Source organism: Passer montanus, unplaced genomic scaffold (genome assembly GCF_014805655.1).
Source record: "Passer montanus isolate IOZ18808 unplaced genomic scaffold, ASM1480565v1 scaffold14, whole genome shotgun sequence".
Taxonomy (NCBI): Eukaryota; Metazoa; Chordata; class Aves; order Passeriformes; family Passeridae; genus Passer; species Passer montanus.
In genome coordinates, this window is record NW_024360941.1 from 516,169 (window position 1) to 537,680 (window position 21,512).

The window sequence follows — 21,512 nt, forward strand, 5'->3', positions numbered from 1 at the left end:
GGATGAGGTTTGCTGTTGCTTCCTTCAAGAGTGGCTTCAGCCTGTGCTTCACATCACAGTGGGCTGCACTGTCACCCCAGGCCTGGAGCAATCAAAGCAGGTGAGGCTGTAATGCAAACACTGGGAGCAGGAATCAGTGGCTCCAGGTGAGACAAGGGGGACATCCTGCTCCAGGACACCAACCGTGCTCCTGGGAGTGAGAAACAAGTGCACCTAGATCCCAACCTGCACCATGGTGTTCATGGAGGGAACATGCATGGGTGGGTTGAAGGCATCATGATGGACCTGCTACCTGCTCCAGCTGAGCCTCACGGTAGTGAAGATGTGTGCAAGTGCAGAAACAGACTTAATTACAGAGAGAATGAGGAAAAATCTGCAAGCAGGTGGAAATCAGAAAGCCAAACTCCCTTCTAAAAAAAGTGAAGCTATCTGATCAAAGGTGGGTGGGAAGGAACTGTTCTGGGGGCATGTTAAAGCCAAGCTAGTTTTCCAAGAAATGATGAATCAGATGTTTTCTTGTGAAGTTATATGCATCTAGAGAGAGGTGACAATTATTTTTCTTGGTGTGCCTTACTGAGCAGCTAAAAATAGTGATGTGATGCTAACGGAGATGTGTGATGACAAAGCAATTTTGGGTTGGCTGCTTCTGGAAGAGGAAGGCCTTTTCTCATTATTTGAGTTTTTACTCTGATAGACAATGAGGTCAGCGAGGGGATACAGTGAGAAGGCATCTTTACCTGGGCTGTTCACTCTTGTGTTGAAGGGATGTGTGCAGAACCAGAGACAGGGTATGGACAAGGAAGAGCTTGGACTTACTAAATTTACTAAATGGAGGATGGAAAACAGAGCAGGAAGGAAAAGTGCTGCCTTTTTTTTTGTTTCTTTGTTTTGGTTTTTTGTTTTCCTTTTGTTTCTGAAGAGTTTTACTTTCTTTCAAATAGAGCAAAGCATGTTCAGCTGTTTGTTTCCTTGGAAAAGGGGAAAAAACTACCAAACCCTGGTCACAAATGTTAGAAACACGTTGGTCCAAGGTGGCATCTTGCCTGAAAGCAGGACTGGCTGGAGGGGTGAGCAAGAAGTGTGTGTGACAGTGTGGCTGCTTTAAGTAGTGGAGGCACTGCCAGAAAGCAGGGTGAGACACAGCGGTGAGCCCAGAGGAGACAGTGAAGGGTCAGCCACTGCTCATGACAGCTAACAAGGTTTCCATAATGATGAATACACTCCCAGTCATTATAAGCAGCAGTGAATGCTGCCCTTTTTGCAGCCACAGGCTCAATCTTCACAGGCAATCTCCCCCATCTGTGCAGGGGACTCAGCTGCTCAGGGATAGGTTGCTCACCTTCCCACTCTCTTGGCCATGCCCTGCAGCAGTGGGGAACAGCAGCACTTCACACTGCTCTAAATATCATGTCCAGGATACACTGACCTCATGGACCTGGAAACAGTCCTTCAACATCCGTGTAGGTGTGTGTGAATCTGTATAGGCACCTGTCTAAATGTGTGTGTGAATGTGTGTGTCACCAAGTGGCAGATCCCTCATGTCCTCTTAGCACAGCTACCTCACAGAGCCCTGGATGCCTGCAGTCCTGGGGAGATGCTTCTGCCTTATTGGTGCAGGCTGGCAGTGATTTTTCCTTCTTGCTCCTGGTGTGGAAGGATCAGAACCCCAGAGGCAGGCAAGGAGACTTGCCCCCCACCATCCTGTCTTCAGCTAAACCTGGGCTTGGCCTTCTTGCAGCAACCTTGTCCCACCTCCCAAGCAAGGGTGTAAGGAAGCTTTGAGCAGGGTTTGGTGACAAGCTGAGGCTGAAAGCTGGGATGTGCGGCAGGGCTGCTGTTAGGCTGAGCATGGGCTACGGCATCTGCAGGCGGGGAGGTCCTGAACTCCTTCTCCACTGCCTCCAGGACTCTCGGCTAACTCGGAGCCTGGGAGAGCAGAGCAAGGCAGGAGCTTCCCGCAGCCTTCTGCTGCTCCCCAGTGGCAGCGCGGAAAGGCACCACAGGCGGATCCTGAAGGGTGCAGCCCGGGAGGAGACGGGGAGGGAGCTGTGGCAGCATCTCGCAGTGGAGGTCGTGATTTCTTTCTCCATCTTCCCCAGGTCTCACAGTTAATTCTCAGCGGGCTGGGGATCAGTAGGGTGACAAGGATGTGGGGGAGATATAATCACAAGCCTAGAGTTTTTTGAAAAGAAGCAAACACTTTTGGAAGCTTTCAGGGCAGTAGACAATACCTTTCAAGTTTATTTCCCCAAATCAATGAAAGCTCAAAACCATCTCAATTTCCTTACCCTGATAATTCACTTGCTTCTTAAAAAGATCTTCCTACCCAGTTGTGTTCTGAAATAAAAAGCATGAAGGCAAACACATCAAATTTCCAACCTGCCTAGGGTGTTGAAAGCTCTTTTTACAGCAGAGAACAAGAAATTGTTTCCTCAGTGTATTCATAAAATTAGTCCTCCAAATTGCCTGAATGTTGTTCCTTTCAAATCCCTTGCAATTAAAGGAAATAATACTGTGGTAAACAACGTTGTTTCTTTAAGCATCTTGCCAGGCTGTAACACAGCAGGTGCTAATATTTCCAGCTCTCCCCAGTGGTGCCTTAAGTTTGTAAACTTGAATTTTTCAAGGCTGTTTGGCCTTTGGGATGTGGGAGGACTTACCCACACACAGATCTCAGTGTGGGTTCTCTTCCTGCCTATGCTGAGGCCCTTGGAGGCTGGAGGTGCCACTCGTGAGACAACTCTGTTGCCATTAAAATGTCCCCCGAGGCAGGTGCTGCCACCACCCCTGTTTGCTTTTGCTGGGCACTGAGCTGGCTGTGAGGGTGTAGGTTGGAGGGACATTTAAGCAAAAGAAAGACAATGCTGCTAAGAGAGCAAAGTAGAAAGATGGCAAATGAAAGTCAGTGTCTCCAGCCATTTCCTACCCCGCTAGCAGAGCATCTGCCACCCACTTTGCAAGGCTGTCTTGGGACAGGGTTACTGAGAGTACCTGATTTGTCAGGGAGTCTGGGCACCAGACCAGGCACCGCTCTGCAAATCTCATGGAAGTGCTGCTATCAGTGTGGCTGTGGGCCAGACCCTGAAATAGCAGTTGTAGTTCTTGGGGGTACAGGATTGAAAAAGGTTGTTTTTTTTTTTAACCTGGAAAAAGCTTCAGTATTTGAAAAATAGTTTGTAGTGCTCTCAATTATTATTATTTTTTTTTATTTATTTAAGCACATAATAAGATTATTTCCTAGGAAGAAATAGGTATTTCATGAAATCCAGTTTTCCCACTGGCATAAATTTTAGTCAACACATTGCAGGAGTTTAATTTTGAGCAGAGTCAGGCCACACAGCACAGAGGCAAGTAGAGCTGTCCTTTCTTTATGGAAACAAGATTGCAGAAGCTTGATAACTGATATGAGGTGGAGTGTCCCACAGAGTTTTTGTTGTCTATTTTTTTAACAGCATGATGTCCCTTATCTTTAGGAAAAGAGTGCTTAAAAGTGACTGGACAGGAACAGGAATACAGCAATAACAGAAGAGAATGATCAATCATACAGCAGAAAATATACATATAATTTTCTATGAACAATATAAAATCAATCATGCTATTTAATGTGAAACTGCCTTTGAATGTCTGAAAAAAAAGTTTTTGCTGTACTTGGACTGTTAAAGGTGTTATCAGGACATGGTGCTGGACTTTTTTCTAGCATATTTCATCCTGCTGTTCATGTGAGCACAGATTTGCTCCCTCTTATTTTAGTGCCAGCCTTCTCCAATCATCAAGCCCCCCTTAGATTTTGGAGGTAGAGAAGGGAGAATCTAAATGTCAGTGAGAAGAGGAGCCTTCCCTATTAATGCAACTGTAAAGAAAAACCAGAAAATATCAAAAAACTTTTTCCAGAAGTCCAGGAAAAAAATAACCAGTGCGTCATAAAGAAGAAGTCACTGTAGGTACATATAAATATAATTATGTACAGTGGTCTATTGTATATGCATACATATAACCTGTATGTTCTTTTGTCTATACATGTGTTTGAAATACTTTTTCTTTAAATCATGCTTCTAAAAAAATCTCCTGCATTTCAAGAGGCTGGGCACACCACGTGTCCTTTCCCTCACTGCTGCCCCAGCTCCCCAAGCTAATGCTCAGGTGCACTGGGAATTTCTACTGTAGCCACTAACTTCTGCACCCTTTTTCACACTCCCTCTGCTGCCACTTGCCCTTCCCAGTCAGCCTGTGTGAGGAGTTACTGCTCTGGTGGTGTGGGTACAGGGCAGATCCCCAGGGTCCTAACACAACTCTCAGCATTGGCCCACAGGTGTGAGGAGGGCATGGGAGCTTTCTGGGTAGTCTTGGGGTTGCCTAGATACTGCTCTGTCCTTTCCACTCTCTGCCCTGACCATTAGGAACCACTTTGCCTGGTGTTCTGGCCACAAGGGTGCTCATCATCCCTGGGATCTGCACACTTGTGTTTCCTGGGGAGTGCCTGAGGAAGTCAGTTGCCCAGAGCTGGGATGCTGCCCAGAGAGACAGCTGGGTGAGGGCACCACAGCTTGGGACAAATGTCCTGCCATTGGCCTGGGCTATCTCCCTTGGGCCAGAGCACTGGGCCTCCTGTCCCAGAGCTGTGCAACCCCCGGGTCTGTCCATCTGCCTGAGGATGTCTCTGCCCTGAGCTTCCAGCTGACTTGGTCATGTCAGAGCCCTTCCTGGGCCAGCCCTGTGGCTGGTGCCATCTCTTCCCAAGCTCCAGGAGATCATCCTGGAGCTTTCCTTTTCTGGGCAAGCCAGAAAACGTCTCACAGAAAGACAGTGGGGTCAGTAAGTGTGCACCCACTGCAGCAGCTTTCTAGGCTCAGCTCTCACGCAGGGAGGTTTGATGGGGAGGCTGGAGAGGATGAGTGCACAGCACCCCAGGCCATGGATGTGCTTGGAGTACAGACCAGTCTTGGGGGTGGACAGACACTCATGCCACCACGCGCAGCTGGCCGGGAGACAAGCCAACAGGGCGGCACACCGGCAGTTCCCCCGGTGTGTAGCGAGAAGTCCGCAAACTGCCGTGCCCCGGGGCCATCTCCGCGGCGTGGGCGATTCCCCCGCTTTGCCTGGCGGATGGGACTCTTTCCCAGGCAGTGGCAGGTGCCTTATCCTCTCTGCGGGCTGTTTTCCTCCCCCGGCCGCTGCTCTCGCTCTCCTTGTTGTTCTCCATCGGCTCTTTCACAGCGCTCAAGGTCGAGGCCGGCCGGCTGGGTGTGAGCGCAGCCCCCTGTTTTCGGGGGGTGCGTTCAAGGCTGTCGCTGCCTTCCCACGGCCGGCGCAGGTGCTGCGGGCCCGGTTCTCACGGCCGGCTCTCACAACACCCCCCGCCCGGCGGGACGAGGCGCGGCGGGGGCCAGGGGTCCCCCGTGCCCCTCAGCTCTTGGCGGGCGGCGGGTCCCAGGAGCGCCCGGCCCGGCACCGCCGCTGCCCCGCCCGTGTCCCGGCCGGGGCTCCCGGGCAGGCCGGCCCCCGCCGCCGCTCCGCCGGGCGCTCGTCCTCCTCAGCATCCTCCTGCCGCCGCTGCTGCCGCTGGCCGGGAGCGCCGCTGGCGCCGGGACACGCCGCGCCCGTGAGCCAGCACCGAGGGGGGCGGGCCGGCGGGGGGGAAATCCCTGCCTCATCCCCAGGGGCCGCGGTGGGCGCCCGCCGCATCAGGGAAGCTTGCTCATCCCCCCGCGATGGGCAGTGGGGGGTCCCCTGCCACTGAGGATGTTCCCGTTCTATTTATCTCCCGCTGGCGTGTCCTTGACGCCTGTGCATACTTGTCACCCTGAGAGCATGGGGACCCCTGCGTCCCGAGGGGCCCTGTACCGCTGCCTAGAAAGCTTGGCGGGGTTCCTGCCTTCCCTGAGCGGGGACGAGAGGTGCAGCTCTCCTTCCAGCCCCAGAGGTGCCCCTGGATGGGACTGGTCCCTCCCCGTAGTGGCTGTGCCGGGACCCCCAGGCGGGAGCTGCAGCGGGGCTGTGCAGGTGGATGCCCGCTGCGGCCGCCCCGCCTGATCCCGGGCCCGGCTCCCTCTTGCCCGCAGCGGCCGCCAGCCCCGCGTGTGCAGCCTCCCGCCAGGCCGCCTGCGTTTCCGGCTGCATCCCCGTTCCCTGGCTCTGCGATGGCGAGCAGCAGTGTCCTGACGGCACGGACGAGCAGTGCGGTGAGTGGCACCCATCCCGTTGGTGGCCCGAGGAGCTGTGCCGCACAGGAATCAAGGAGCCCTGGTGCCCTGGGGAGGGGTGGGGAAGGACAGCCAAGAGGCACCTCAGTCTTTGCTGGCTCTGCCTGTGTAGCATCCTGCAGGGACGTATGTGCTCCAGAGATCCTTGGGAATATCTGTGGCAGGAGTACACATCCTGGAACTCTATGCTCCTTGGGCACTGCCAGCAGCTGTCCCGTGCCAGGATGAAGTGGACCCTTGTTCTGCCACCATAGCAGTATGTCCCGGTGACCGTGTGTTGTCCCCGCAGATGTTGCCTGTGGCGGGGACCCCCATGTCTGGCAGTGTGACGACGGCCGGTGTGTTTCTAGCAGCTGGCGCTGCGATGGTGCTGCTGACTGCCTGGATGGCTCTGATGAGCAGGACTGTGGTATGTACTCTCTGCTGGGGGGCCGAGTGGGGGTGGCTGGGCACGCAGGGCAGGCTGGTGAGTGCCGCCTGTTTCCTCAGTGTGCGGGACAAAGAAGCTGCAGTGTCCCGGCACCCACCACTGCATCCCGCACTGGGAGCTGTGCGATCGCCACCAAGACTGTGAGGATGGCTGGGACGAGGAGGGGTGTCCCCAGCAGCCCTGTCTGCCTGGGCAGTGGCAGTGCAGGAACAGGGTGTGCATCATGGCTGAGTGGAAGTGCAATGGGATCGACGACTGTGGTGATTCCTCGGATGAAGATGTCTGCGGTAAGCAAGAGCACTGGATGCTCCTCCATAGGGTGGGACCTGTCTGGGCCATGTGTGAATTAGGGAGTGCTTTGTTCTCCTGGGCCCCAGCTTCCCTTGGGATGGTGGCAAGCTTCCCAGGAAGCTACTGATGCTTTGCGGGTTCTCCCCATGAGGCTGGCACCCACGGTTTCGCTGTGTCCAGGGTATTGGTCCGCCCTGCTGACATGAGCTGTGTGTGCCGTAGCCCCCTGTACGCCTGGCATGGTGCGGTGTGATGAGGGCAAGTGTATCCTGGAGTCCCTGATGTGCGATGACAAGGATGACTGCCTGGATGGCACGGATGAGCCCAGCACATGTGGTAAGTTACACACACTGCTGGCTGCTGCCCACCTGGGTGGGGACAGGGGGAGGGGAGCCACAGAGCTGTCCTGCCTCATGTCACCTTGGCTGTATCCCCACAGGTCGGAGCTGCTTTGTACGCAACGGGGGCTGTGCAGAGACATGCACTGACACGCACTGGGGAGTGCAGTGCTCCTGCGGGGCTGGCTGGGCGCTGCAGGCAGATGGGCAAAGCTGTGCTGGTAAGGGGAGGTCAGGGTGCATGTGCTTCTGTGACATGTGGCTTTGGCCACTGACAGCAGTGTCTCCACAGAGCCCGTGCTTCTGGGGAAGCACCTGCCTCTGCCCTGCTCCTGTCTGTGTGTCACACCTGGTCCTGTAAAGATTGTGTGTAGATAATGTCCCAGCAGCAGCTGGTGCATTTTGGGGCTGAGGCACATACTTGGGTATCTAGGCAGCTTGCCTCTAGTCCCAGGAGAGCAATGGCAATGCTGTCTGGGGCAGCTCTGTGGCAGGCTGCTGACCTCACTTATCCGTGCAGATGTGGATGAGTGCTCCCTGGAGTACAGCCCCTGCAGCCAGCTGTGCACCAACACCCCGGGCACTTTCAGCTGCGCCTGTCTCCAGGGCTACACCCTGCGGCATGGCACCGCCTGCGAAGTGACAGGTAGGGAGAGGAGGGGAGCCCAGGCTGGACGAGGGCTGGGCAGTGCCCTAGCCATGTCCCTGGTCAATGAGAAACTTTCCTCTCACCCTGGCAGACAATTCAACACAGATCCTGGTGGCCGTGGGGCAGGACCTGGCCCTTCTGGATGTACGCACCCAAGCCTACCGGCCCCTGCTCTCCACTGAGACGGAGCCCCGCGCCCTGGTGTATGACCTGCTCCGAGAAACCTACTACTGGCTGACAGAGGATGGAGAGCTCCGTGTTCACCACCCAGGGAAAGGCACACAGCCTCTCTATGCAGGTGAGGAGGATCAAGCATGCATGCTGGGTGCTGTAGCAGGGCTGAGATGGGTGCTGAGAGCTGCCCTGCCACCCCAGTACTGCTTTTCCTGTATAGAGGAAGGGGCAGCCTGAGTTTGCCACACAGCCTGGAGCAGGTGTGCCTTAAAACTGCTCTGTCTCGACAGATGCCGGAGAGGTGAACAGCATCTCTGTGGACTGGTTCACAGGGCAACTGTACTGGGCCAGCAGCCATCCTCCAGCCATCCGTGCAGGGCTGGGTGATGGCCGTGGTTATGTGACAGTGCTGGGGAAGGACATTGCACCAGAGCAGCTGACAGTACATCCAGCTGCAAGGTGAGCAGTGAATGAGCCAGGGTTGGCCCAGGCTTCTGGGATTGCAGTGCTGGTGCTGACCATGTGATGCCTGCTCTGGGGCTATGGCAGCACTGGTATTGTCCTGTGAATTGGGTGCTGAGTGCCTACCCCCAGGTCCCTGTACTGGGTCAACCGTGGACAGAGGGGCCGGACAGTCATTGCTGCAGCTGGCATGGATGGCTCAAACCGGCGGGAGCTCACAGTTGTGTCCATGGAGGAGCCTGTGGGGTTGAGTCTGGACCATGTGGCTGGCAGGCTGTACTGGATCAGCGAGTACAAGGAGGTAGGATGAGGGGTAGCAGAGCTCTTTGACACCCAGGGAGATGATGAGGTGGGAGTTGGGAGGGTGGCCCTTGCTCCCCTGTGTCCATGGCCAAAGCATGGGAGGGAGCAGGGAGCGGTGCCTAGGTCTGGCATACATCCCTGGGCTGGGAAGAGAAGGGCCAAGGTGTGGGGATGCCATATGGCCGTGCCTTGCCTTGTCCCCAGTCCATCGAGACACTGCGGGTGGATGGCAGCGGGCGCCACTCCTTCCACGCCGTTTTGCGGAGCCACACGGAGCCGCTGGGCCTGGCCGTGTTTGAGAGCCGGTTCTTCTGGACCGATGGCACAGAGCTGGTGTCAGCCACCTGGGCCTCTCCCCAGGAGCATGCAGTGCTGCTCCGTGCCTCTATCTCAGCTTTCACTGTGCTGCATGCACTGCAGCAGCCTCCCAGTGAGTACCTGCAGGTGCTGCACTGCTGCGGGCCTGGCAGCATGGCAGCTACCCCCGCTACATCCCTGGGTGCTAGGGAAGGCTCACTGCGTCCTGGAGCTCACCAGGTCCTGCCCAATGGTTTGTCTGCTGTGATGAGGGGTTGTGGAGTTGGCACAGAGGGGACCTATAAAACTGTAGGAAAGGCCCATGGCTTTGGGTAGACCTGAGCCCCCTTACCTCACGTGACATCGCTACCCTGCCTCCAGGCCTTCTCCAGTCCCAGGACAGTCTGTGGTTTTTGGGGACTGGGAGAGAGACTGGGGTCATGACTGACTGAGCTTTTAACATCCTCCTGCTCCCAGGGGACACTGCTGCGTGTGCTCTGGGCCTGTGCAGTCACCTTTGCCTCCTGTCCCCTGTGCATCCTCGGGGCTACAAGTGTGCATGTCCAGAGGGCCTCTTCCTCCTGCCTTCAGGGAAGTGTGCAGGTGAGCAGGGTCTGGCTCTCTGGGGTGGTATATATCCTTGTGGGAGTTGGAAGAGGGCTATAACAGGCCATGGCTTTGGTGGGATGAGGTTCCCAGCACACCCCAGTGCTGTGACATTTCTGTTCTTGGTTCATGCTGGTGACTGTCCAGTGTCCCTGGGGCTGTGCTCACACACTGCCCTTATGCTCTGCAGAGCTGTCCATCGTGTATGCGTCAGCAAAGTCCATCTCCCTGGTGCATGTGGGCCCTGGAGCACACACCAAACAGGTGCAGGAGTGGCAGGAGCCCTTCCACCTGCAAGATGTGGACTGGCAGAGGTCAGTGCTCTATGGGACAGATGACCAGGGGACTCTGCTGCGTGTTGTGGGCCACCCTGGAAGGAAAGAGGCCATTGTGACTGGGCTGCCAGGTGAGACCCTGTGGGGTGATAGAGGGCACATTCCCCTTCCTAATACTCCCTTACACCTGAGGATCTCCTGCATGCAGAGCACAGTGGTCTGGTGATACCCACAGTGAGGCCATGTTGAGGCAGTGGGCAGCTGTGCCCTGGGTTTAGGGTCTAGGGGGCACCCAGGCAGAGGTGCAGAGTCATGGGACAGCCTTGTAACCACTTGCCTGCTCTTGCCAAGTCTGCTCTGCCCGTGTGGACATCCGCTCGGGGGCCCTGTACTGGCTGGCATGTAACCGGAGGGACATCGGGGTGATCCGGACATCTGACAAGTCCCCGCGCATCCTGCACCGTGCTCGCAGCAGCATCCAGCACCTCTTCTTGGACTGGCAGCGTGGCACCCTGTACTGGCTGGCCCGTGGGCAACCCCTGCAGGCACTGAGCCTGGCGGGGGGTGCTCCATGGGATGCCTGGAACGAGACGTGGCCTGGGGACCTGCCTGCAGCCATGGACAGCAGGGCCTTCAGCGTGCTCTGGAGCTCAGCCCTGGGTGAGCCCCGGTGGTATCTGAAGCAGGGAGTGGAGGAGGTGGATGTAGGCAGGGGTGATCAGCCATGCCTCACATGCACCAGTTCCCTGCCTGGGCAGTGGGGTGCTCATGGGGCAGCCTCAGGACCCTGGCCTCAGCCATGAGGTCCCTGCCATAGCTGTGGGTTATGGGGTGCAGGGTGAGCTATGAGGGCTCCAGGTCCTACCATGCCTCTGCCTCACAGGCCTGCAGGCGCTGAGTCTGACCAAGCAACAAGCAGTCACCCTGGCACCCAGCTGGTCCCATGGCCTCGTGGCCGCCTTTGAGCCATACCTGGTGTCAGCAAATGGGACAGCTCTGCTGCTGTGGGACCGGAGAACGCTGGCCCTCGTGCTGTCCCTGCCAGCTGCAGGTGTGCAGGGAGTGGTGGCCTTCGTGGGCTCAGAGCTGCAGGCTGGTAAGAGTGGCCATGGCTTTGTGCCTGGTGCTGCTGCTGTACCTGACGGGGCTGGGTGGCCCGTGCTACTCTGAGCTGTGGCAGGATGCCTGGCTACTGCTGGTCATGTGGGCTCCTCTGGGAGGTGTCTGGAGTGTGGGGAGGGTATGATCCCAACAAATTCCAAATCCTCTGCCAGTGCCACCAAGCAAAGAATCTGCCATGCCACTACTTCCACCTGTGACCACCACTATGAGGACAACCACAAGCACCACTGCTGCTCGGCCTGCCACCTCCACCACGACACCATTGCCAAGCCAGGCCACCACTGCACTCAGCACTACTCCAGCACCAACCAGCAAGGCTACTACATCACAAACCACCACCAGACAGTCCACATCAAAGAAGACCAGCTCTGCACCAACCACTGCCCAGACCACACTGACCAAGACTACCACTGTGCAGCCAGCAACCAGCACCACTCGGTCTTTTACAACTAAGATCACTGCCCCACAGCCAACCACAAGCACCCCACGCTCAAACAGTTCTGCACGGGTAGTGACACCTACCCCAGCCCTCCAGTCCAGCACTGCACACCGCCTGACCCCAGTTCTCCATGTGTCCTGTTCTCGCACACAAGTGCCCTGCCGTGATGGCACTGGGTGTGTGGCCCAGGAGTACCTGTGTGATGGGGAGAAGGACTGTGCAGATGGCTCTGATGAGGATGGGTGTGCCCAGTTCTGCAACACCCCAGGTAGGAGCCATTCTTCTGTCCCCTGTGCAGCTGGGTCACCCTGTGCCAGGGCTTCTGGCTGCTTTCTGGTGGGGTTTTTGGGACAGGGTCCTGGTAAAGTCTGTGTCCTGGACTCTGGTGCTTGTGGTGTGACATACTGGTTCCTTCTGAGCTTGGCACTGGGCTTGAAGTGCTGTTGGAAAAGGATAGAGTTGATCTCACTGCTCATAGTGGCCTAGATGTGGCTGAGTTGAGACTGCCACAGACAAAGCCTTGTCCCTTGTGGGGCCTTTCTAGGTCACTGGAGGGCTAGCAGAGGGTCTGGGCACCCTGGCTGCCTTCTGCAGGCAGTACAAAGCCCCTTGTCTCCCCAGGGGCCTTCCACTGTGCGAGCGGAGGCGTGTGCGTCGGGGCGGGAGAGCGCTGTGACGGGGTGCCACAGTGTCCCGACGGCTCGGATGAGACGGGCTGCTGGACCCCCACGCAGGAGTGCGCCCTGCGCTGCGACGCCGCCACCCGCTGCATCCCCAGGAGCTGGCTCTGTGATGGACATGCCGACTGCCTGGACCACACGGATGAGCAGGGCTGTGGTAAGCCCCTGGGGCTGAATGGGATGGACTCTTGGGGTTGCCTGCCCCACGGGTAGATGCACTAGGTTTCTTGTGGGTCTGGGAGCAGGCACACCCAGGGCAACCTGCTGAGAGGATGGGGACAGTGCCCCTGCTCAGCCCTGGCCTTTGCCCACAGTGCTGAAGGAGTGTGGTCCGGCTGAGTTTTCCTGTCGGAGTGGGCAGTGCGTGGCCCTGGCCCTGCACTGTGACGGTGACCACGACTGCCAGGATGGCTCGGATGAGGAGGGCTGTGCTGTGCCCCCGCCGCTGCTCTGCCGTGAGGGTGAGGTGACATGTTCCCACAGTAGGGAGTGTGTGCCAGAGGCCTGGCGCTGTGATGGTGCTGCTGACTGTAGGGATGGCTCAGACGAGCAGGTGAGTGGAGCAGTGGGGACACAGCCTGTCCCCACTCATGCCCAGGAGGGCGGGTAGCCTTTTTCACCCCCTGCCTTGCAGGGCTGCCCTTGGGAGGAAGAGCTGTGTGAAGACCAGCAGTGGGGCTGCTCCCATGGCCATGAGTGCATCCCCGATGTCTGGCGCTGTGATGGAGAGACTGACTGCACTGATGGCAGCGATGAGGCTGGATGTGAGCAACACCCTTATTTTATTCCCTGTCTCACCCAGGGGTGGCTGGTGGGTGCCCAGCATGGAGGGAGATGGGTATGTGTCTGTACTGAGATGAAGGGCCCCATATGCTGGCTGCCTATTCCCAGCAGCTGTGGTGGCTCCAGGTCCTGAGTAGCTGTTCTCCCTGCAGGGGCCTGTGGTCTTTGAATTAATATAGCCTGAAGCCAGGCTACTGGCACACCTCTGGATGTGGCTGCAGTGAGCTCTGGGCAGCCTCTGGGAGCAGCTAAATCTGCCCCAGATGAGCAAAAGGAGCTGGTGGATGAGGCTCAGGGCAGCCTTCCCCACATGTCCCTGCAGGCCACCCTGCTCCCTGCCAGAGTAATGAGTACCCCTGTGGGCTGGGGTCCTGCCTGAATGCATCCCTGGTGTGCAACGGCCGGCAGGACTGCGCGGATGGCTCAGACGAGGGGGGGAACTGCTCTGTGCCCTGCCAGCGGTCCTGCACTCATCTCTGCTACCCCTCGCCCCAGGGCCCTGTGAGTGCCAGCAGCCCTGGGGCAGGGGCTTGTCATGCCATGATGCCCTGCTCCAGCTGCAGAAGGGAGCCTCGTGTCCCCAGGGTGGGCAGCTGATGGTTCCTTTCCCCCCAGCGGTGCTGGTGTGGCCCAGGCTATCGGCTTGCTGCGGATGGTCTGTCCTGCATGGATATAGATGAGTGCACGGAGTGGAGCAAGGGAGCCTGCAGCCAGACATGCCTCAATGCCCCAGGGTCCTACAGCTGTAGCTGTCTCCCTGGCTACCTGCTGGAGCCTGATGGCCACACCTGCAAACTCACTGGTAAGTCCTGGGGTGGCCAAGCAGCGCTGAGGCTGGCCCTGGCCCTCTAAGATACACTAGGGGCTGGTGGATTCTTGTCCCCCTGTGTCTGCTGCCCATGGGAAACCTCGTAGTCCTGTGAATAGGCTGAGTCCCAGCAAGCTCCAATGCCTGTGAGAGCTGTGTCCCCTGCCTGCATGTGCTGGGACCATGGGATCATTAGTACTGAGCAGGGCCCGTGTGGCTCTGTGTTATCCCAGGACCAGAGCCCAAGCTGCTGGTGGCTGTGCAGTCTGAGGTGTTGTCCTATGGCCTGCGGAGTGGCCATGAGGAGGTGGTGCTGGCCACTGACAAGGATCGTGTTGTCTTCTCACTCGACTATGACTTGGTGGAGAGGAAAGTCTTCTGGATGGACCTGGCCACAGAGAGCATCCGCTGGCAGGACCTGAACTCGAGAAAGAAAGGCACACTGGTGAAAGGTGGGCTGTGACAACGTGGGTTAGCAGGGCTGGCCTCCCCCACTGTGCAGTCTCCAGGTTGCAGTGGGGTGCCAAGCTGTGATCCTTATGTGGAGAAGCACTAGTGGGAGTAAGGCTGGAAGGAGCCAGAGCTCCTGGGATGGAGGGACCTGGGCTGGGAGCATTATGCTAAAGGACCATGCAGCTGTCACCCCACACAGGTGCTGCCTCTTGGATGCATTTCAGGTGTGAGATCAGACTGTATAGCAGTGGACTGGCTTGGGAGGAACCTGTACTGGACAGATGGGGTAGCAGGGCAGGTGCTGGCCACTCGCCTGGGGGCTGCCTGGCAAGGGATACCAGAGTACACCGTGGTGATGGATGGAGACCTGGACCAGCCCCACTCTCTGGTGCTCCAGCCTCTGGCAGGGTAAGTCTGGGACAAGAGGACATGGGGACCTCCTTGCCATCCCTGCCCTGCCCCGCCCCATTTTCCTTCGTGAACGCAGATGAGAGGCCGGGGAAAAGGTGGGATGGCCTCACCTTGGTGCTGTGGGGACTGTATGACAGGAGAAGAAAGAGCCTGGACACCTGGCCCTGCCCTGCATGTAGCTCTCAATGCACCCATAATGGGATGGGAAGCTCCAGGCTGCTTTTCTGGGCTGCCGTGGTGCTGGGTTGATGCTGTGTCAGGTCCATAGGTTCATACCTGTCTTCCCACTAGGCTGATGTACTGGTCAGAGGTGGGGAGCCACTCACGTCTGATGGAGGCCAGCATGGATGGGAGTTGGCGGCACGTGCTGCTGGCCCAGGGACTGGGCTGGGCCACAGCACTGGCCCTCGACCTCCCCACCCAGAGGATCTTCTGGCTGGATGAGAAGCTGGGCAGTGTTGGTTCTGCACGTCTGGATGGCAGCAGTGTGAAGGTGTGGTGGGGCACTGGTGATGGGGCTCTGATGGGGACCAGGGTGGGCACTGACAGCCTCCGTGACAGGTCCTGAAGCTGCGCTGGGTCCGGAGCCCCTTTGCAGCGGCTGTGTGCGAGGGACAGCTCTACTGGTCAGAGAGGAAGACATGGTCGGTGCAGCAGGTGGACAAGGCCAGCGGCAAGAACAGGACCGTGCTGCTCAAACGGCACGGGCAGCCCCATGGCCTCCAGGTACCTTCCTGGGGAACCCCAAACCCTGCTGTGCCAGCTCTGCTGATCTCCCACCCTGCACAGCGCTGTTGTCCTCTGAGTGAGGAGGCACTAGCTGCCGTGCCCCCATCCCAGTGGTCCTTGAGCAGCAGTCTGTGGCCAAGTGTCTCTGGTCCTCTGGGAACATCTCTGTCTCACCATCCTGCCCTGAGCTGGGCTGAGTGTGGGCCTTGGGAGCACAGTGTGCTGTCAGTCGTGCTCAGCTCTGCCGGGGTGCTGACGGAGCTGAGGCTGAGCCTGCTGTCCCACAGGTGATGCACCCAGCCCTGCGCCCCGCGGCCCCCAACCCGTGTGAGACGCGCGGCTGCTCCCACCTGTGCCTGCTGAGCGCCAGGCACACCGGGCAGTGCCGCTGCCCCGCCGGGCTGACGCTGGCTGCCAATGAGACCACCTGTCTGCCCATCCGTGATTCGGCCTTTGCCCTCCTGGTCTCACCGGCAGCTGTGGCACAGGTACCGTCCTCTGGAGCCAGCCCTGGGGGCTGCTGTTCTCAACACTGTCAGGGAAGAGGGGTCCACATCCTAGTGCCGCCTCCTTCCTCCAGGTCTACCTGAAGGACCTGCCCACATCAGCTGGATCCCAAGGGCTTCCCCCACACCGGGCCCTGCCTTTGGCCAAGGTGAGCCGCCTGACAGCTGTTGACTACACAGTGAAAGACAAGAGTTTGTACTTTGCAGAAGTGGGAGGCAATTCCATCGGACTGTTGCGCCTGAAGGACTGGGGACGGCTGTCCTGGAAGAAGGCAGTAGCTGTGGAGGGCACGGTGACATCCCTGGCCTTGGACTGGCTGAGTGGGAACCTTTACTGGATTGGGGGGCAGCCACCCGTCATCCATGTGGCAGCTCCCAGGGGGCGGTGGGCCCTGGCACTACTCAGAGAGGGGCTGCAGGGTGCTGCCTGGCTGGCACTGTGTCCCCGTGCTTCCACCATGTGCTTTGTCACAGCAGCTGGCAGCCATGGGCGCGGCGCTGTGGTGGAGTGCGCGGCCATGGACGGCACTGGCCGCAGAGTGGTCTGGAGGAGAGCCCGGGCTCCCACTGGCCTTACCTTTGGGGGTGCTGGCACCAGGCTGTACTGGGCAGAGCACGGTGAGTGAGGACTGAGCCGGGGCACCGCGGGGTCGTAGCAGTGGTGCAGGCCCTCAGGGAGGAGAGCCCGGGCTCCCACTGGCCTTACCTTTGGGGGTGCTGGCACCAGGCTGTACTGGGCAGAGCACGGTGAGTGAGGACTGAGCCGGGGCACTGCGGGGGGTAGCAGTGGTGCAGGCCCTCATTCTGCAAAGCACAGCCTGGCACAGCCCTGAGCCCTCTCTGTCGCCACCCTGAAGCCTCTCCACCTGTGCCTGCAGAGAGAGGTACCATCAGCAGTGTTGAGCTGGATGGATCCCGCTTCCAGCTGGTGCGGGAAGGGCTGCACGGTCTCTCACTCTTTGCCATAGGAGAAGGCTTTCTGCTCTGGAGCACAACCTCTACCAACGGTAGGTCTGCCTGCTGTGCCTTGCCCAGCTCCTCCTGCACTAGGTCACGGGTTCTGCCAGTCCCTGTGGGGTGCAGGCTTGCCCCTCTGTGGGGTGAAGGGCAAGCTAGGAGACACCCCACCTCCCAGCTCAGGCACCCTTGTGGGAGGAGGTGGAGCAGAGCTGACCCCAGGTGTCTCCAGGCTCCAGCAAGATCTGGCACAGCCGGCTGGAGCAGGCTGAGAACTGGTGGTTCCCAATGGAGCAGGAGCTGGTAGCCATGCGGATTTACAGCCAGTTCTCACAGGAAGGTGGGTCTGGGACTGCCCCAGCCCAGGGCGTCTGCGGGGTTCAGCTGTGCCTTGCGGTGGCCGTGCTAACCAGTGCTGTTTTGGCAGGCACCAATGGCTGTGCAAAGAGCAATGGGGGCTGTGCCCAGCTGTGCCTGCCCAACCCTGCAGGGCGGCAGTGCCGCTGCTCTCCCGGGTACCACCTGGTGCATGGGGCAGCGTGTGCGCTGGCACCGCCTTGCCCCGCCCCGCTGCAGGCCTGCCCCGACCTCCAGAGCTGCATTTCCAGAGAGCAGGTCTGCGATGGGCACCCCGACTGTGCCGACGGCTCCGATGAGTCTGACTGTGAGTGCCTGGCACAGCCGGGGTGTGCTGGGGTCCTGGGCACGGGACAGCCTGCCCAGTCTCCCACAGTTTGGGAAGAGGGTCTTACCTGAGTCTCTGCTGATCCATGCCCATCCCTCCAGGCACCTCAGTGAAGGTGGGGACGCAGGTCCCTGCAGTGGCACCATCAGGAATGTCCCACGCAGAACAGGAACCCGTCTCATCCATAGCTGCACCCCAGCCTCAGCAGCCCCGCCCCAGCCTCTCTGCAGCCCCTGGCCCCCAGGAGCACGGAGAGCCCTTCGTGGTGCCCCCCAGCACGGAGGAGGTGCTGGGGGCTGTGCCCTGCAGCAGCGAGACGTGCAACCTGCGTGGGGACTGCGCCATCGAGGCTGGCCGAGTGACGTGCCACTGCGCCCTGGGCTATCGTGGCGACTACTGCGAGGAGGCCGAGGTGCAGCCCCTGGCAGGACCCATTGTCCTGGGGGTGGCCGTGCTCCTGCTGCTCGCTGCTGCTGCTGTGGGGGCCCTGGCCTACATGCGGAGGCGGGACAGGCGGAGGAGGTGAGCTCTGCCGCTGGACTGGGCTGGATACAGCTGGGAATAGGGAGAGGGTGTCCTTGCCCAGGGACAGTGTGGAGTCCTGATGCACTCCTGGGTTATATGGAAAGCTCCAGTCACCCCAGCAGGCTTTTACCAGGGGCTGTGGCAGGACTTTGGGATCTGCCCCATCTCTAGGAGTTGGCCATGCCATTCTCAGTGCACATTTTTCCCTCTCCAGGACCTCGAGCGCTGCTTCCACTCGGGTGCTGACCCTGTACCACCGTGAAAGTGATCCAGAGGAAGAGGATGAGGAGGAGGAAGAGCTTCCCCCCAAGAGTGATACATTTGTCAATGAAGCTTATGAAGGGAAAGAGGTGAGTAGCATCTGGAGCAGGCCCTACTAGGGACCCCTCTGCCACCCTGCAGTGCCCTGGGGCCCACTCCTGAGGCAAGCTGTGCCCTCCTGCTGAAGGAGACCAGGGGTGCCTGGAGTCTGACACGGCTGTCCCACTCTGCCTGTGCTGGACCCCCTGTGCTAAGGTGTGGGATGGGCTTAAAGAGGTTGGGCCAGACTGACCCCTGATACACCCATCTGTGATTTCTGCAGGAGCTGCCAGCCCTGCTGAGGAAAGGACCATCTCACATCAACACCGTGATTTCATAAAGGAACGTTGTGCAGCATCTTGTGCCATTGTGGTTTGTGTGTGGGCCGGGGAGGGGAGGTTACTGCTGAGGAAAGGACCATCTCACATCAACACCGTGATTTCATAAAGGAACCTTGTGCAGCATCTCTTGTGCCATTGTGGTTTGTGTGAGGGCTGGGGAGGGGAGCTTGGTTTGCTCTTTCTAGATGTCTAAGACCTAGGGAATGTAAAAATCCAGACACAAAACGTTTGGGGGTTTATCAGGAAGTCTCCAAGCAACACACTCTCTGAGACTGTCCCTCTGCAGCAAGGCTTAGCTTGCTGACCAGGGTGCTTTGGGCTCACCTGGTATAAGAATCTGGCCAAATAATTGTTCAAGGAAGCTGGCTCTTACCTTGTTATGCAGGGGGCTGAGAAGGGTTTTCTAGTGGAGTTCTGACCTCCTGAGTGTCCCTTACAAACCAGTGAGACCAGTTTTACCACCTCACACCAAGCTAATTTTGAAAGGGGAAATAAATGCTATTTTTTTCCTCCATGATCTTCCTCTCCCCACCCTCCCCACTCCACCCTGAAGTGGCTATGCTCCAGAAAAGAGAAAATCTCTTCAAGAGTTAAGTTGATGGGGGAAAAGTCCTTTGGGAAAGTGCTATAAAAGCCAGCTGTGCCCTTTTATAGACCTTTCCTCCCTGCTTCAGGCAAAACACAGGAAAGCTGGGTGAGCCATGCCCACTGGCTCTCAGCCCAACCTGCCTGGCAGAAAGCCATAACCATCCCACAGCACAAAACCATTGCTTTGAATTTATTTTGCTGCTCGCAAAGTCCCGAGCTGAGCAGAGACGTGAGACAGGTGCTCCCCCCCCAACCCCTACTGCCAGTTCTGAAGGTTACACACTTCTGACCTGTATGTTGCTTACATGGGGACACCAAAGCTGTCTCTGCCCAAGCTGCCGTGCATGGTAGAGGAAGATGAGGTAAAAGCAGCACAGAGGGACTGTAGCCACCTCTGGTCCTCAGTCCAGCATGGCTTTGGCACAGTTGTAGATCCTGGAGCACAGAAGCCTTTTGTGGAAGTTGCAAATATTCAAAACAGGTCCTTGGTCTTGTTTCCAGCCTGTTCAGAGGGGCCTCAGGAGAAGGGTATGGCTTGTAGGGGCAGGGGCCAGCACTGCTCTTGATGCCAGGGCGGTGACAGCTGTCCCAGTGCTGGGGCTACAAGTCAGAGTCACAGGGTGGGCTTCTCCCCCAGCGCTGTCCATCTTGCTCATCCTCCAACACGTCCCAGGGATTGTCAAAAGCTCTGCTGGCGCACGACCCAGCCTCTGTCACAGGCGTGGGGGACAATTTGGGAGCTCTGCGCTTCTTGCAGCAGTGATGGAAGCTGAGGGCGAGGGCCAGCCCCCCCAGGATCTCCAGACAGCTTCCCAAATAGCTCAGTACCAAGCTGTAGCCGACGGTCAGCGTGCTGCCAGGCGGTGCAGGCAGTGCCCACAGCTCCTGCGTGTACCAGGAGCTGGGCACGAGGCTCATCAGCCCCGAGAGGAGCAGCACCAGCCCCGCCACGCCGGCCACCAGGTGCCGGGGCTCCGGCTGCCAGCAGCGAACCCCCAGGGTAGCCACCACCAAGCCCACCAGGGTGACCACCATCGAGGAGGGCATCAGCCCTTGGGCCACCCGCACGGGCACCTGCTCAAAGTAGCCCAGCCCGTCAGCCTGCCCGCACAGGCGGTCGTGGGTGCTCTGCCGCTCCCGGCAAATGTCCCAGATGCCCTGCTCCCAAACCACGTCCATGGGCTGGTCAGGTACGAGGCTCACCTGCCTCCAACTGGGTGCCAGCGTGCCCGTGAGTGTCAGCAGGAGCCCGCAGGGGCACAGCACCATCCCCACGATCATCTCCGTCGGCGTCCGCATGCTGGGGCGGTAGGTGAAGCGGGCTCCAAGGGCTTCTGCTCGCCAGGGGTCCGCGGGAGCTCCGGGGCTCGCTGGGCAGGGCTGGCCGGCACCTGCGGCGGGGACAGCGCCTTCCCGGGCTGCCGGAGCCCGCGGGGAGCGCCCGAGCTCCGGCCCCCGCTGTCCCCTCGCAGGCGGCGGGATGGGGGCCGTGCCCGGGCTGCTGGGGCGGAGTAGGATCCTGTTACAGCTCCCTTCATTAACTGCATGCCAGCTTATTGTGCTATCAAATTAGTTAACTAATTAATTAAAATAATTAAGATGAAACGCTGGCAGATCTCACATTTGGTGACTGGCCCAAGAGACCTCCCCATCTCCCCTTGTCCTTCAGGGAGAGCTGCTGGGCTTGGCCCTGCTCCTCCGTCCCGCGCTGCCCTCAGAGGGCACCGCAGACGGAGCAGCCTGGCTCTGGGCAGGAGGAGTCCCCGGGATGTCCGCTGGGACAGCTACGGGAAACCACCGCGTTTGAGAACGCCAGTGTGGGATTCTGAGCCCCAAAAAGCACTCGTCTTGGGCCTCACCAAATTTCCCTGAGTTTCTGCCAGTCACCCTGAGCCCAGGAGAGGGCAGCATCCTCTGTGGATCGATCTGGGATGAGCAGCGCCGGCCGGGCTGGAAGGCTGGCTGCCTGTGCGTGCCCCACATCTTTGCACCGCCGTTCCTGGCCTTGGAGGAAGGAAGGCCTTCCGTCTGCAGGGCTGGGTGGGTCTGTGCTGGACCAGCTGCCCCCGGCTCCCTTCCCTGCTCCTCCATCCCACAGCTATTTCCCGAAGTCCTGAAGCCCTTCAGCTCTCTGGGTGCCAGATCACTTTGGGATGGGAT

The 21,512-nt window shown here is 58.6% G+C and overlaps 2 protein-coding genes across 2 annotated transcripts; one reads left to right on the forward strand and one right to left on the reverse strand.

Moving 5' to 3' along the window:
- The first annotated feature begins 276 nt into the window (after positions 1-276).
- On the forward strand, positions 277-18,777 carry LOC120497872 (low-density lipoprotein receptor-related protein 2-like). The gene is made up of 34 exons (XM_039699837.1): positions 277-313; positions 5,282-5,599; positions 6,060-6,179; positions 6,490-6,609; positions 6,690-6,917; positions 7,144-7,257; positions 7,361-7,480; positions 7,780-7,905; positions 8,000-8,206; positions 8,373-8,541; positions 8,677-8,845; positions 9,052-9,277; positions 9,622-9,747; positions 9,941-10,156; positions 10,377-10,685; positions 10,909-11,121; positions 11,300-11,854; positions 12,208-12,423; positions 12,581-12,819; positions 12,901-13,030; positions 13,372-13,550; positions 13,665-13,851; positions 14,091-14,309; positions 14,535-14,718; positions 15,013-15,214; positions 15,283-15,447; positions 15,738-15,938; positions 16,031-16,574; positions 16,835-16,963; positions 17,146-17,253; positions 17,341-17,577; positions 17,700-18,120; positions 18,338-18,473; positions 18,707-18,777. The coding sequence occupies exons 1-34, from the start codon at positions 277-279 to the stop codon at positions 18,761-18,763; spliced, it is 6,927 nt and encodes a 2,308-aa protein (XP_039555771.1). The 3' UTR covers positions 18,764-18,777.
- A 779-nt stretch (positions 18,778-19,556) lies between these two features.
- Positions 19,557-20,685, reverse strand: CLDN23 (claudin 23). The gene has a single exon (XM_039700145.1). The coding sequence runs from the start codon at positions 20,649-20,651 to the stop codon at positions 19,953-19,955; it is 699 nt and encodes a 232-aa protein (XP_039556079.1). The 5' UTR covers positions 20,652-20,685; the 3' UTR covers positions 19,557-19,952.
- Positions 20,686-21,512: the final 827 nt, after the last annotated feature.

Bases quoted from the DNA above. Each gene is read 5' to 3' on its own strand.
- CLDN23 (XM_039700145.1), bottom strand. From the start codon at position 20,651: ATGCGGACGCCGACGGAGATGATCGTGGGGATGGTGCTGTGCCCCTGC.
- LOC120497872 (XM_039699837.1), top strand. From the start codon at position 277: ATGATGGACCTGCTACCTGCTCCAGCTGAGCCTCACG. The intron at 13,031-13,371 runs GTGAGCAACACC...ATGTCCCTGCAG, and splicing joins TGGCAGCGATGAGGCTGGAT to GCCACCCTGCTCCCTGCCAG. The intron at 15,939-16,030 runs GTACCGTCCTCT...TCCTTCCTCCAG, and splicing joins CACCGGCAGCTGTGGCACAG to GTCTACCTGAAGGACCTGCC.